Genomic DNA, 15857 nt, shown 5'->3' on the forward strand with positions numbered 1-15857 from the left:
CGCTGCATTTGCTGCCAGCAAGCATGACGACTTCTTCCTGGTCAAATCCATATTAAATCAGTGTTCCTCCCTTTTTTCACTAAAGATTGCTGTGTTACAGTTTCTTGGTGCAGTTAAGAGGTTTGTCCTGTTTCTTGCCACAATACTAGTATAAGTCATTGTTCTGGTTTTCTGGATATGAATACACAGGACATGACATCTGTCAGGCTGTCTCATCAATGCAGTACTGAGGGAGTGCTACATTGTTGGGTTATCATCTTTCAGATGAGATGTTAAAGGGTCCACCTGCCTGTTCAGGTAAAGGATCCATGACAGTATTTGAAGAGTAGCAGGGAGCAACGTTACCTCTAAGGTGCGCGGGCGCATGGCCGTGCATTAGAAACATAGAAGATAGGAGCAGGAGTAGGCCATTCGGCCCCTTGAGCCCGTTCCGCCATTTAATGAGATCATGGCTGATCATCCAAACTCAGTACCCTGTCCCTGCTCTCTCCCCATATCCCTTGATCCCTTTAGCCTTAAGAAATATATCTAACTCCTTCTTGAATATATTTAATGAATTGGCCTCAACTGTCTTCTGTGGTAGAGAATTCCACAGGTTCACCACTCTGGGTGAAGAAATTCCTCCTCATCTCTGTCCTAAATGGCTTACCCCTTATCTTTAGACTGTGACCCCTGGTTCTGGACTCCCCTGCCATCGGGAACATCCTTCCTGCATCTAGTCTGTCTAGTCCTGTTAGAATTTTATAAGTTTCAATGAGATCCCCTCTCATTCTTCTAAACTCTAGCGAATATAAACCTAATCAACCCAATCTCTCCTCATATGTCATTCCTGCCATCCCAGGTATCAGTCTGGTGGATCTTCGCTGCACTCTCCATGGTAAGAACATCCTTCTTCAGATAAGGTGACAAACTGCACACAATACTCAAGGTGTGGTCTCACCAAGGCCCTGTATAACTGCAGCAAGATCGGGAGGTCCCGTGCAGGCCGCTCACCAGCTGTTGCCGCTGGAAAAGATACGGTGCCTGCGTGGCAAATTTAAAGGGTCTGCGCACGGGGGAAACGAATCAGAGAGAACATTGTCAGGGAGTTCTACTGGTGATCTGGCTAACGCTCCTCCTTCAACCAACACTATCAAAAATATAATCTAGTTGCTGCTTGTGGAAGAACCTTGCTGTGTGCAGAATTCACTGCTGGTTTGCCTACATAAGCGACTGCACTTCAAAGGTTATTGGTTGAAAAGTGCTTTGGAACGTTCTGAGGATGTAATGAGGTGCTTTATAACCTGCTGTATGAGGTAATCCTGTGGCATATGTAAGAACAAGAATAAAAAGTGTTGGGTACAGTGGCTGGAGCTAAAATTGTGGCGAGAGGAATGTCATGCGGGTACATTTAGCACTAATCTGATATTGCAAATGAAAGTTTAGGCTGGTGTGCTGAACTCTCCTTTCTCGCAGAATGTAAATACAGATTTTTCACAGCTCTACATGCTTTGACTTTTCATTGGAAACTTTTCTATATAGCTTTACCTACTTTTAATGTCTCCTAAATGTTCAGGTGTGATGTACAGTTTCATGAAATTTGAGGTAATTTGGTGGAAGTGTGATACACGCACTCAAATGACTTCAGATTCAAATGGCTACATTCCCCATAATTTAATTATTTAACACTAATCACAGAAAAACATACCTGATAAAAGATAAAATAAACCCAAGGGTGCTAATGGTACTGTGGTGGACACTAACATACATTTAGAATGCAATAAATTCCATTTAATGGCTATTGCTAATTATATAAAGGAGATTAGTCTTTTTTATCACTGAAGTGCAAGATTGTTTGCACTGCAGATGCTAATACGGAGTTACACGTAATTACATACAGCATTTAAATACTAGATTACTGGGATAGAGAGGAGGCTTATTAGCTGAGCTGAGGAGCCCCTTGGCAGAATTGGTATGTTGTCTGCAGAGGAGGAAAAGAGAATCACAAGAGCCCCGTGCAGCTTTGGTAAAGGGTGTCCTGTGGCCTCCTGGGCTGGGGTCGGTTGGGTGGGCGGCTGTTCTCTTAGCATTTCAGGGCCAGGGGCACATTGCAGGGTGCTCCTATAGAGCGGAAGTGGGAATTTTAAGCCAGTGTACAAGCTTGCTGATGGGAGCCGACAAATAGTTGAATTCCTGATTGTTTTTCCTCCTTCCTATGTTTGTTCAGAGCTCCTGCTGTGCCCCACTCTGACCCTAACCCCACCCACTCTGACCCCCAGGAACTGAGGAAAAAGTCAGAATAACCCACCTAGATGGAGTTGACTCACCCCAAGGCAGAAGTCAGAAAGCTTTACCCAAACTAGGCTACTCAGAGCTCTAAGAATGCATGTAATGTTAACCAGATCAACTCCTATCACAGAAAGAAAGACTTGCATTTATATAGCGCCTTTCACAACCACCGGACGTCTCAAAGCGCTTTACAGACAATGAAGCACTTTTTTGAAGTGTAGTCACTGTTGCAAAGCAGGAAACACAGCAGCCAATTTGTGCGAAGCAAGCTCCCACAAACTGCAATGTGATGATGACCAGAAAATCTGTTGTAATGTTGATTGAGGGATAAATATTTGCCAGGACACCGGGGATAACTCCCCTGCTCTTCTTCGAAATAGTGCCCTGGGATCTTTTCCGCCCACCTGAGGGGGCAAACGGGGCCTCAGTTTAACGTCTCATCCGAAAGACAGCTAATACTTCTATTGGTTAACCCCTGATTGGCATCTGTAGGATTGGAAAATTGGAGCACTGTCTTGCTGGCCAAATAGCTCAGATACCCTTGTGGCAGGAGGCATGCCTTTTTATTTATCCCCTAGTAGTCGGCCACTTTTCTTGCTCTTGCTGATCCTAATGACCTAGTTGAGACCATTATCTTGGGGAAATCTGGGCGTGAATCTCCTTTTCAGCTGACGCTGGGTATGGCGAGCAAGCAGGAGAGGAGGTGGCTTAGGGAGATAAGCAGCAGCATAGAATTGATTTGCCAATTTGTCTCTTTCTGTGCGGTGACTGATTCTGTAGTGTAGATTCTAAATTAAAATCTTAGCTTTAGTCAATTTAGGTACTAAATAAGACTGGCAACTCTTATAGAAGTAAATAAAGGATATGTAACATGATCAATGATGCAAGTTATTTTCTCCCTTTGCTATTTTGTGGGCAATAGAGCAGACAATTGATTTGTTTTTAGGCATATGCCAATTTTGTCCACGTCTCCCTCCAGGGGAAAGGTGCCAGGATTTCGCCCAGCGCTTCCCACTTCTCCTTCACATAGCAATGCAACTGAAATCAGAAACATGTGATGAGGTCAACGCTTGTGACTTCCATTGCCCTGTACTGCGTAGGCAGACACTGCAATGCTGTGTTCTACATTATCTCTATTTTAACTGAAAAGCATTTTTAGTTGGGATGAAGCTCATTTACCTATTGCAACTGTTATTCAAATTAATTTCTAGTAAAATGGGTAACTTAAGGTAATTGGGAATAGTTTGATCAGCATTCAGGATTTTACCAATGACATCAGCATCTGTATATTCTGCAAAATGGTCCGTTCATTTCACACTGCCGTCAACTGCATAGCTGAATGACATCTTGGAAATTCAAATTGGTCTTGGCAATGTATCAGTCAGTCGCTGCTGGGGGGTCATCTTTCAATTGTCCTAGCTATTCTTGATCTCTCTCCTTGAAAAGCCTCAACAGTCATGGTCGATCTTTAGTCCTTAGCTAAAGGAATATTTTTAGACTATCTTGCTAAAATCGGACTGAAAATAGTGTGGCAATGATTTATTCTTCTCATGGGTTTACTAGTGAATTTGAGCTTGATGCAGTGAATATATTCAGACTTGTTTATAGGCTTTCTGTTTTTCAGTGTTTGGTTTTGTTGATATTTACTGTGTTTTTTCTTTGTGCTGTTTTTGCATGTATTATGCAAGTCATTCTCTCTTTGATGCTGAATGTGCCACCACATTAAAAACTCTCTAATAATGCAAGGCTGATTGTAAACCAACAAACTGGGTTATTTTGCATGAAATATATGCATGGCCTGAATGTAGTTTTCTAGTAAGGGACATCTATGTCCTACAATGTGTTGTGCCATATGAAAATAAGAAAATATATGACTCTGCCACTTTTTAGGCAGAACTCACTCACAAGCTAGCTATGAAACTAGCTGATCACGAAATCCCTCTGTTATAGGCTGCATGCATTCTTGCCTCAGCCTGCATTTAGTCACACTTGCTCCTTCCCTTTCCCTCCCTCGAAGGAGAGACAACAAAAGGTTCCTCTTATAGAAGGAAATAAAGGATATATAACATGATCAATGATGCAAGTTATTTTCTCCCTTGCTATTTTGTGGGCAATAGAGCAGACAGTTGATTTGTTTTTAGGCATATGCCAATTTTGTCCACGTCTCCCTCCAGGGGAAAGGTGCGAGGATTTTGCCCAATTAAGTACTTTTGTCAAGCGTAGTCACTGTTCTAATCTAGGGAAGTGTGGCAGCCAATTTGCGCACAGCAATGTCCCAATAACAGCAGAGATAAATAACCAGATAATCTGTTTTACCGATGGTGGTTGAGGGATGAATGTTGGCCAGGACACCGTAAAAACTCCCCTGCTCCTCTTTAAGTCGTGCCGTGGGATCTTTCACCTGATGGGGCATAGAGTCTCTGTTTAATGTCTCATCCGAAAGATGCCATTCCTAACGGTGCAGCACTGCCTCAGTGCTGCACTGGAGTGTCAGTCTAGATTATGTGTTAGTCTCTCGAGTGGAAGACCTGGTTGAGATAGTAATTCCTGAGGGTTCGAATAGAGCGTACATGAAACAGCTTGGTATATCTAACCGCAATGTTGGACTTTGGTTTGATTTCACTCTTGAGTACCACTTGGTCAATTCTTGACTTTGCTACTTGATCGAATGTCTCACTAAAATCACTTCATCTGAAATAAAAAAAGTTATGATTCAGCAGTACTTCATTGCCAGATTTCTCTTCTGAATTTTCATAATGTTGTGAAATGGTATTCGTTGACACATACCTTGTGGACAGATAGATGTGTCACTTTACAAACCATATCAGGCCATTTTACTTTGAGGTAGAAATATGGGATCACTTCTGATTTGGCAAGTTTGTATTTTTATTAAAGTCCTACAGTCAATAGCTACCTTAAGACCATTATTTAATACAGCAGAGTTCTGCTGAAGTAAACTACTGCTGAAGAACACATTGACCTTAGCACGTGTCTGATGGCACTGATGGTGACGTTAAAAATAACCTAGGATTTAAAATTAAATTAGAAGTGGCCGTACTAAGTGTTGTATCTGATTTAGCTTTTGGCACTTTATCAAAGGACTGTTTAATACTTAAGACAATTACAATTTTTTTTGTCAACTTATTCAGTAGTTTCACCGCTCCAAAAAGGATGATGTGGCATTACCTTCAAATAGCCAATAAATGCATCTGATCTCAATCCGTATATATATGAATAAAATTTAATTTTAAATTTTCTGAAACTATTGATTGTTTATTTCTGTGCCAGTTATCTCCCCCTCCACTCTTCTAAAGTCACAAGAATTGGGAGCAGGAGTAGGCCATTTGGCCCCTCAAGCCTGCTCCACCATTCAATAAGGTTATGGCTGATCTTCGACCTCAACTCCACTTTCCTGCACTATCCCCATATCCCTTGGTTCCCCTAGAGTCCAAAAATCTGTTATCCCAGCCTTGAATATACCAATTGACTCTTTGCTAGGGTCCTATTCAAATCACGTGTACCCATGAACTGGTATTTTTTCTCTCTGCCTATCCTGCTACCCCTCCAGCCTGTTCGAACTCTTGCCTTACCCATGTGGCCATTGGTCACATGTGAGCCTATGACGGTGAGTGTTGGCAGGCTGTTTGTAATGGGGGGGGGGGGAGAGGGGAGGTTAACACAGCCATGTTTGATGTACACTTTCCGCAGGGGCCACTGGATAGCAATCTGGAGAGGAAACCCTCACTAAATTTTCCCTCCCTAACCTGCGGTGTTGATACTAATTGTAGCAACCCTACCCACCTCCATTGAAATCACTTAACTCGGCACGGATCGCACTTGGGGCTTTATTACCTGATTTTAAATTGCAATTCATTCTAAATTTGATTGGGTTGTTTATCAGCCAACAGTGGCAAAAATAAAGTTAATGACTTTGCAGCTGAAAATACAGGACAAAAGTTCTGAATTTCCATTCAAATCTGCAATTGCAGCTGAAAATACAGGACAAAAAGTTCTGAATTTCCATTCAAATCTGCAATGCTGCCCATTCATTTAACAGTATGTTAAAAGAAATCGCAAAAATCCCACAGTAGTGATACAGGCTTTTGTGTGTGTGCGCAGGATTTGGAGATTGCCGGATCTGCTGTTGTGTTTTGTCGTCTTATGCTGAGATTTAGATCCGTTATATCTGGCGAACAAAGTTGTACGCAACTTTTACTTTTCACAAAATGCTTGACTTTGCTATTGGCTGACTCTTTTATTGTGAACACTGTTACAATTGAACAATTTACCTGATGTGATTCTTCCTCTCTAGCTGCAGTTGTATTCTGAAGCTGGTATTGCACTATTGCTGCTCAATGATCCCAGAGATTTTGTGGAACTAACTAAGCAGCCTAAGAATAACATGACTATAGAAGGAAAAGAGATAACAATCAACCCAGTTTATTTACTGTGGGATCTCAGCACCATCAGTCAGGTAGGTCCTTCAAGTGTTTATACAACAGCAAATGTACAATGTGTACAAACTTTTAAATTGTACGTAATGTCATTTATAGAATCATAGAACACAGAAGGGGGGCCATTCGGCCCATCGTGTCTGCGCTGGCTGTCAAAAGAACAATCCTGTTAGTTGCACTCCCCCGCTCTTTCCCCATATCTCTGCAATTTTTCTCCCAAGTATTTATCCAATTCCTTTATACGGCTACAATTGAATCTGTATCCACCACCCTATCAGGCAGTGCATTCCAAATGCTAACCACTTGCTACGTAAAAAGAGTTTTTCCTCCTGTCTCCCCTGGTTCTTTTGCCAATCACCTTAAATCTGTGCCCCCTCATTTTAAAAATATTTTAATTAGCATATTCAATTATTATAATGTCAGTATAACAAAAGTTCTCTCTTGTGGCGTGAATCCATTTTGTATTTGAAACTTTTCTGCTGTTTCACATGTGCCTAATGATGAAGGAATGTGTCCACCAAGCACCATATTAAGGTGGGGGGGGAAACAAAAAGCAAAATACTGCAGGTGCTGAGTATCTGAAATAAAAACAGAAAATGGTGCAAACACTCAGCAAGTCAGGCAGCATCTGGGGAGAGAACGGTAAGGTTACCTTTCTCCACGCATGCTGCTTGATCTGAGTGTTTCCACCATTCTCTTTATTCCATATTATACGACAACAACTCGCATTTATGTGATGCTTTTAACGTAGTAAAACGTTCCATTTTATTATGTTGGGTTTTATTTTAATGCATTCTCAGGATGTAAGTGGCGCTGACGAGGCCGGCATTTATTGCCCTTCCTTCGCTGCCCGAGAAAGCAGTGGTGGGCCGCCGCCTTAAACAGCTGCATGGTGGTTTATTATGCTGCTATGTAATATACCCAGGATGAGAAAAGGCCATCATTCCACTTTATCAGTTCCTTATTTTCACCTTTCTCCCCATCCCTATCAAAAAATTGGCTTTTTGACTTTTGCCCTGAGAAATACTCATGTCCCGAGCCTACAAAATAGGAGATGTGAAACATTTAATCAAAACAAGCAGCGAATGTTATCTGCTTTGAACTCCTGGATAAAGGATTATAAATCTGGTTTTGTAGAACAAAAGTTTTATTTTTCACATTGCTTCTAACCTGACTCTAAAGATTGTTTTGTAAAGTATGACTTGTATTGGAGTAAACACAACTCTAACTTTCACTTTAAAAAGCAGCCTATTCCTGGAGAAGGGCAAGAAGAGCTTATTTTCTAAATGGTAAAAAGCTAGGAACTCTGGAGAAGCAGACACATTCAAGGGTCAATGAACATAAATCACTAAAAGCTAGTAGATAGGTACAAAACAAAATTTAAAAGGTTAATGGTATGTTTGCCTTTATCTCAAATGGAGATCGGGCGGGAAAATGGAGTTGAGGTCGATGATCTTATTGAATGGCGGAGCAGGCTCGAGGGGCGGTATGGCCGACTCCTGCTCCTAGTTCTTATGGGGCTGGAATACAAAGGGCTGGAAGTTATGCTACAATTGTATAAAGCTCTGGTTAGACCGCATCTGGAGTGACTGCGTTCAGTTCTGGGCCCCGCACCTCAGGAAAGATATCTTGGCCTTGGAGGGGGTTTGGCGCAGATTCAACGGAATGATACCGGGGCTAAAAGAGTTCAATTCTGAGGACAGGTTGCACAGACTGGGCTTGTATTCCCTCGAGTTTAGAGGATTAAAGGGTGATCTAATCGAGATGTTTAAGATGATTAAAGGGTTTGATAGGGTAGAGAGAGAGAAACTATTTCCTCTGGTGGGGCAGAATCAGGGGGCAGAACCTTAAAATTAGAGCCAGGCCATTCTGGAGTGATGTTGGGAAGCAGTTCTTCACACAAAGGGTAGTGGAAATCTGGAATGCTCTTCCTCCAAGAGCTGTTGAGGTTGGGGGTCAATTGAAAATTACAAAAATCTATCAATCTCAGCTTTGTTAGGTAAGGGTATTAAGGGACATGGAACCAAGGCGGGTAAATGGAGTTTACGATACAGATCAGCCACGACCTAATTGACTAATGGAACAGGCTCGAGAGGCTAAATGGCTTACTCTTGTTCCTATGCAAGGACTAATGAAAGTGTAGAGAATGAGTAAAAATTAAAATTACCTCTGGATTGAAAGTGATTCTTTTTCACTACTTTTAAAGCATTTGAAGTCTAAATTAGTTGTGTGACAGTCTACTGAAAAATTCAGAATGTTTTTTGTTCATAGACTTGAACCAAAAATGACACAAAAAATGGGCTGGGCATCAGTCCTACAAGAAACATTTTTTTTAACTATTAGTTTTCTCACAGTTGAATATGTGCACAGTTTGCTATACTGGATGATGCTTGTTGGTTATACTTTATTTTAACCAGATAGAATTCTCTTCCATTTGTAATTCTTTGAACTATTGTCGATGTACAATCTTTCTGTGAAACTTGTCACAAATATGTTTAATAAAATATTACTTGGGTCTGAAAAATCAGGCACACCTGCTATCAAATAACCAAGTGTCTAGTTTGATTACCTTTTTACAAGTACTTTTGTGGCAGTTACATGTTTTTGGATTTATTTTACACTCCGAGACTTGCACTAACTCCTCAAGGGGGCAGCCATGCTTATCCCAATTGCTGCAGTGATGCTGCTGTTAATTAGGCTGTGAGCAGGTTTATGTGCCCAGTTAAATGTCTGCTCTTTCCCCTGCCAGTCAGTGGGACAGTGCTAGGTTCTGCTGAATGTGTCCCTCTAGAAAGCTGAGTTTGGAAACATGCTGTGTGGGGAAGCAGAGGTGTGCACTCGTATTGGAGCATTCTGACTTAATATGATCGAATTTTTTGCAGCATGATATAGGTTTTTTCAAATCATAATACCTCCTTATTGTGAGTTTGTAAAACCTTATCAAAAAGTAATTGAAATGCTTATTTATCTGCAAAATAACTCGCTCTTCTGGGAATCCATTCTTGTTTAATGTTGATTCATTAAATGTTTTGTTTGTAAATTTGTTCTATTAAGCATTTAAAAATGGTGCTATGTTGTAACTAAACATGAAAATTATCAAAATAATGCTGTTAAATTTCCAGGTAGAATCATAGAGCACAGTAGGAGGCCATTCGGCCCATCAAGCCCATGCCAGCTCTCTGCAAGGTGTTATAGTACAGTTGGGTTAGGTGTGGAGATCATTTATGAATTTGCTAAAATAATTATTGTAGTTTACATGCACTTGATAGCTGTAACAGAGCAAGTCCATTCATCACCAGCTTCACTCTTCTCCACAAGTCCAAGCAGGATGATGATATTTCAGCCAGTCGATTTGAGGACAATGAGGAGTTACGATACTCGTTGCGTTCTGTGGAGCGATACGCACCTTGGATTCGACACGTCTTTATTGTGACAAATGGTCAGATTCCTTCCTGGTTAAACTTGGACAATCCTCGTGTTACAATAGTAACACACCAGGCAAGTTTCTATTTTTTTAAACTTATTTTCAGTAGAGACATAATAGTAACTTTGCCAAGTAAGGTAAAACTGTAATCCTGTGGGTATAGAAAAACTGCAAGCAATGGGATAAAAGGAGACACATCAAAGCCAAGTAAAACATCCCAGCCTGCTTTTTCTGCTACGTGTACGCTATAGAATATACACCAATGGCTAGGAACACTGGAATGTACAGGACCGGAAAAGACCATTAGTGTCCATCTGGCCAATCCCAATGTCTGCGAGATGTATCACCCGGCGCTGCTCATACTCCTGCATCAAATTTGGCTCCACTTGCTTAACCAGCTCTCTCTCGACTTTGCTGATACCATCACCTCCCACTGCTTCCCTTGCAAGTCCATTTATTGCAACCTGTGTAGAGTTAAATCTCAACTGTCTTTTCATCCTCCTACCCTCTTGTTTTTGTACCTGCTGCTGCACACTGCGCTGATGTCTTCAGTGATTTATCCACCAGTGCTGCTAAATCCCTCTCCTGTTATGTCCTGTAGAATAACACCATTTAGGTTATAATACACCAGTTTATTATCCTTTCCCAATCTCTACTTTACATTTGTCATAGAATGGTTACAGGACAGAAGGAGGCCATTCGGCCGGTCCAGTCCGTGCCGGCTTTCTGCAAGAGCACTTCAGCTAGTCCCACTCCCTGCCCTTTCCCCGTAGCCCTGCAAATTTTTTTCCTTCAGGTATTTATCCAATTCCCTTTTGAAAGCCACGATTGAATCTGCCTCTACCACCCTTTCAGGCAGTGCATTCTAGATCCTAACCACTTGCTGTGTAAAAAAGTTTTTCCTCATGTCGCCTTTGGTTCTTTTGCCAATCGCCTTAAATCTGTGTCCTCTGGTTCTCGACCCTTCCGCCAATGGGAACAGTTTCTCTCTATCTACTCTGTCTAGACCCCTCATGATTTTGAGCACCTCTATCAAATCTCCTCTCAACCTTCTCTGCTCTAAGGAGAACAACCCCAGCTTCTCCAGTCTATCCACATAACTGAAGTCCCTTATCCCTGGAACCATTTTTGTAAATCTTTTCTGCACCCTCTCTAAGGCCTTCACATCCTTCCTAAAGTGCGGTGCCCAGAATTGGACACAGTACTCCAGTTAAGACCAAACCAGTGCTTTATAAAGGTTCATCATAACTTCCTTGCTTTTGTACTCTATGCCTCTATTAAGTAAGCTCAGGATCCCGTATGCTTTTTTAATCGCTTTCTCAACCTGCCCTGCCACCTTCAACGATTTGTGCACATATACCCCCAGGCGCCTCTGTGCATGCACCCCCTTCAGGATTGTACCGTTTATTGCCTCTCCTCGTTCTTCCTGCCAAAATGTATCACTTCGCACTTTTCTGCATTAAATTTCATCTGCTACGTGTCCGCCCATTTCACTAGCCTATGTCCTCTTGAAGTCTATCACTATCCTCTTCACTGTTCACTATACAGTACTAGTTTTCTGTCATCTGCAAATTTTGAAATTGTGCCCTGTACTCCCAAGTCTAAGTCATTGATATATATCAAGAAAAGCAATGGTCCTAGTACTGATCCATGGGGAACCCCACTGTGTACCTTCCTCTAGTCTGAAAAACAACCGTTCACCACTCTCTGTTTCCTGTCACTTAGCCAATTTTGTACCCATGCTGCCACTGTCCCTTTTATTCCATGGGCTTCAACTTTGCTGGCAAGCCTATTATGTGGCACTTTATCAAATGCCTTTTGGAAGTCCATGGACACCACATCAGCCGCATTGCCTTCATTAACCCTCTCTGTTACCTCATCAAAAAGCTCAATCAAGTTAGTTAAACAACATTTGCCTTTAACAAATCTGTGCTGGCTTTCTTTAATTAATCCACGCTTGTCCAAGTGACTGACTGACTTAATTTTGTCTAGGATTATAGTTTCTAAAAGCTTCCCCACTACTGAGGTTAAACTGACTGACCTGTAGTTGCTGGGTTTATCCTTACACTCTTTTTGAACAAGGGTGTAACATTTGCAATTCTCCAGTCCTCTGGCACCATCCCCGTATCCAAGGAGGATTGGAAGATTATGGCCAGTACCTCCGCAGTTTCCACCTTTACTTCCCTCAACATCCTAGGATGTATCCCATCCGGTCCTGGTGACTTATCTACTTTAAGTACAGCCAGCCTTTCTAGTACCTCCTTTATTAATTTTTATCTCATCCAGTATCTCAAGATTACAGTTAATTACATCCGCTCTGCTCCCCAATCTAACCAAGTCCTTTTGTATTTGATCAGATTGTCGAACTGACACTCAACTTTTCAATTTCAGTCTGCTGTGAAAATGCTTTTCAGGAGTCAAATGTGGAACAATGCAAAATTTGGTTACATAGGATTGGTTCATCCAATGAATAGTGTGTTTTTAAGTGCCTTTCATATCTGACCTTTTTTCCCCCAGGAAATTTTCCGGAATCTTAGCCATTTGCCAACATTTAGCTCGCCGGCTATTGAAACGCACCTACATCGAATTCCCGGTCTTTCTCAGAAATTCATTTATCTAAATGATGATGTAATGTTTGGAGAGGAAGTGTGGCCGGATGACTTCTATTCTCATTCTAATGGACAAAAGGTCAGTGATTCTTTAAAGCAGAAACCGAACACAGTGTATTTTTCAGCAAAACTACACACACCTAGCATTTGACTGTTAATTTAACTGTTGCAATATTTCTATTGTTTTAGTTGTGCCAATCAGTTCGGTCAATTGAGGGATATCTGTTTAATGATTTGAAATGATACATTGGTGAGGAAACGGGAAAATAAATTTCCTTGTGCGACTCATTTGATAATCTATACTAAAGGATTGAGGCTAATTATATTTAGAAATGCGTTCAGCTTATTTGGTTAATGTTACAGAAACCAAACTTTTTGTTAAATTTTAGGTTTATCTCACCTGGCCAGTTCCAAATTGTGCTGATGGATGTCCTGGCTCCTGGATTAAAGATGGCTACTGTGATAAGGCTTGCAATAATTCAGCTTGTGACTGGGATGGAGGCGATTGCCTTGGTAGGTTAAACCACTTGGTTCTTTACTCTTGCGTCCAGTGCAGCACTGTATGGCACATCCACAAAAAGCTGAACCGAGTTTAGAGAGGGACATGGATTTTCAGGTACTGGGTAGCGCAACAGGTTATACACTGGCATCTCAGCTCTAATGTCTGGGTATAGATCCAGTTTTTATGTGTGGGCTAAGCAAATGAGGCAGGGTCTCAAAATCTGTCTTTCCACCTTGTTCAGCCTGTCTCAGTGTAAAGCTGTTATCTCACAAGGGGTGGAGGGAGAAGAGAATAATCTAGGCATATTCCTTTAATAACTCTACAGCCTCTCGTTGCCATAAAGAAGGCTTCATGGACTATGTGCTTTTTTAATCTTTGGCCTTCGTTAGCACTGCTCTCTTGTTTCCCACTGTGGAAAGTGTTTGTCTTTTCCTCTCATTTATTGATTGGACTGCACAGACAGAATTTGTATATTTCCGATGGCTAATCAACAACTTGAGGTTTTTTGAGTTGATTAGCTTGTTGTGAAGTTTGATTTTCACTTGCCTGACTTTGGAGTTTAGCTGATGCTAAACGTCCTCATTCTGATTTGAGGTATAAAACATCTCCAGAGTACTACAATTAAGTGTCATACTGAAACTAGAATAATTGCAGTATTACTCAATTCCAGCAGACTTGGCGAAATGACTCATCATACATGGTGATAAAATTTGTGATATTTATTGAAAAATATGTGGCTAAGTTAGTGTTTTAATCATATGACCGGTGTACTTTTATTATGAAAAGAAAGACTTATATAGCGCCTTTCACGGCCACCAGAAGTCTGAGTTCTTTACACTCCAAAAGTACTTCATTGGTTGTAGTCACTGTTGTAATGTGGAAAACATGGCAGACAATTTGCTCACAGCAAGCTCCCACAAACAGCAATGTGATAATGACCAGATCATCTGTTTTAGTGATGTTGATTGAGGGATAAATATTGGCCAGGATTTCATTAAAAGGATGTGATAACCATCAGGCAAAATAGCTACTTGGTGTAGTTAGAGCCACACCCTAATCTCTCTCTTTTTGATTGACAGGAGCAGATGTTTTATAGTGTACCAAACATTTTTAAGTTGTAGCTGAACATTCCACATTTCAGTCAATACAATATTAAACTTAAATTACAGTAATACAGGTATTAAAAATCAGCCTAAAAGTTAACTTTGAAAATGCTTTTGTGCAAGTACTTGCTAGTTCAAAATAAAACAGTTTCAGGTAAAAATTCAAGTTCATTTGATATGAACTTCCAGTTACTTAGGGACTGAGGTAACTTGTATATAAGTGGGCCATGCTCAACAAAATTAATTCCAGTACAGACCCCTCATTAGTTGGGACGTAGCCATTATGGATGTGGAAGTTTGCTGCCTTTGCTCAGTCAGTTCGTTAAAATTGTAACTTTAATGACATTGCATCCTTAAGATACAGGGTTTTATGAAAGGGAAATCGTGTTTGACAAATCTATTAGAGTTCTTTGAGGAGGTAACGAGTAGGGTGGATACAGGGGAACCAGCAGATGTAGTGTATTTGGATTTCCAAAAGGCATTCGACTGGGTGCCTCATAAAAGGTTACTGCATAAGATAAGAGCTCATAGTGTTGGGGGTAATATATTAGATTGGATAGAGGATTGGCTAACTAACAGAAAACTGAGAGTCGGGGTAAATGGGTCATTTTCAGGATGGCAATCTGTAACTAGTGGGGTGCCACAGGGATCACTGTTGGGGCCTCAACTATTTTCAATCTATATTGATGACTTGGATGAAGGAAGCGAGTGTATTGTAGCCAAATTTGTGGACGATACAAAGATAGGCGGGAAAGCAAGTTGTGAGGAGAACATAGAGTCTGCAAAGGGATATAGATAGGTTATATGTAGGAATAAACGGGTCATTTTCGGGTTGGCAGGCTGTAATTAGTGGGGTACCGCAAGGATCAGTGCTTGGGCCTCAGCTATTCACAATCTATATCGATGATTTGGATGAGGGGACCAAATGTAATATATCCAAGTTTGCTGATGATACAAAGCTGGGTGGGAATGTAAGTTGTGAGGAGGATGCAAGGCGGCTTCAAGGGGATATAGACATGCAAAGTGAGTGGGCAAGAACATGGCAAATGGAATATAATGTGGAGAAATGTGAAGTTATCCACTTTGGTAGGAAAAATAGAAAAGTAGAGAATTTTTTAAATGGTAAGAGATTGGGAAATGTTGGTGTTCAGAGGGACCTGGGTGTCCTTGTACACGAATCACTGACAGTTAACAAGCAGGTACAGCGAGAAATTAGGAAAGCAAATAGTATGTTGGCCTTTATTACAAGAGGATTTGAGTATAAGAGTAAAGACGTCTTACTGTAATTATATAGGGCCCTGGTGAGACCACACCTGGAGTATTGTGTACAGTTTTGATTTTACCTAAGGAAGGATAAACTTGCCATAGAGGGAGTGCAACGAAGGTTCACCAGACTGATTCCTAGGCTGGGGGGATTGTCCTATGAAGAGAGATTGAGTAGACTAGGCCTATATTCTCCAGAGTTTAAAAGAATGAGAGGTGATCTTATTGAAACAT

At 41.1% G+C, this 15857-nt stretch overlaps 1 protein-coding gene across 3 annotated transcripts in view; it reads left to right on the plus strand.

Moving 5' to 3' along the window:
- gnptab (N-acetylglucosamine-1-phosphate transferase subunits alpha and beta) overlaps positions 1 to 15857 on the plus strand; it is a 122520-nt gene that overhangs the window by 57696 nt on the left and 48967 nt on the right. For 2 of the 3 annotated variants that reach the window (XM_086009603.1, XM_086009605.1), the window contains exons 9-12: positions 6581 to 6742; positions 10041 to 10220; positions 12664 to 12834; positions 13145 to 13268. In XM_086009603.1, the coding sequence (XP_085865729.1) occupies positions 6581 to 6742; positions 10041 to 10220; positions 12664 to 12834; positions 13145 to 13268 (637 nt within the window). The remainder of the gene's footprint in view (positions 1 to 6580; positions 6743 to 10040; positions 10221 to 12663; positions 12835 to 13144; positions 13269 to 15857) is intronic. The other variant, XM_086009604.1, reaches the window with a different exon arrangement.

Source organism: Somniosus microcephalus, chromosome 16 (genome assembly GCF_052327205.1).
Source record: "Somniosus microcephalus isolate GS21.2 chromosome 16, FLI_Smic_1.0, whole genome shotgun sequence".
Classification (NCBI taxonomy): domain Eukaryota; kingdom Metazoa; phylum Chordata; class Chondrichthyes; order Squaliformes; family Somniosidae; genus Somniosus; species Somniosus microcephalus.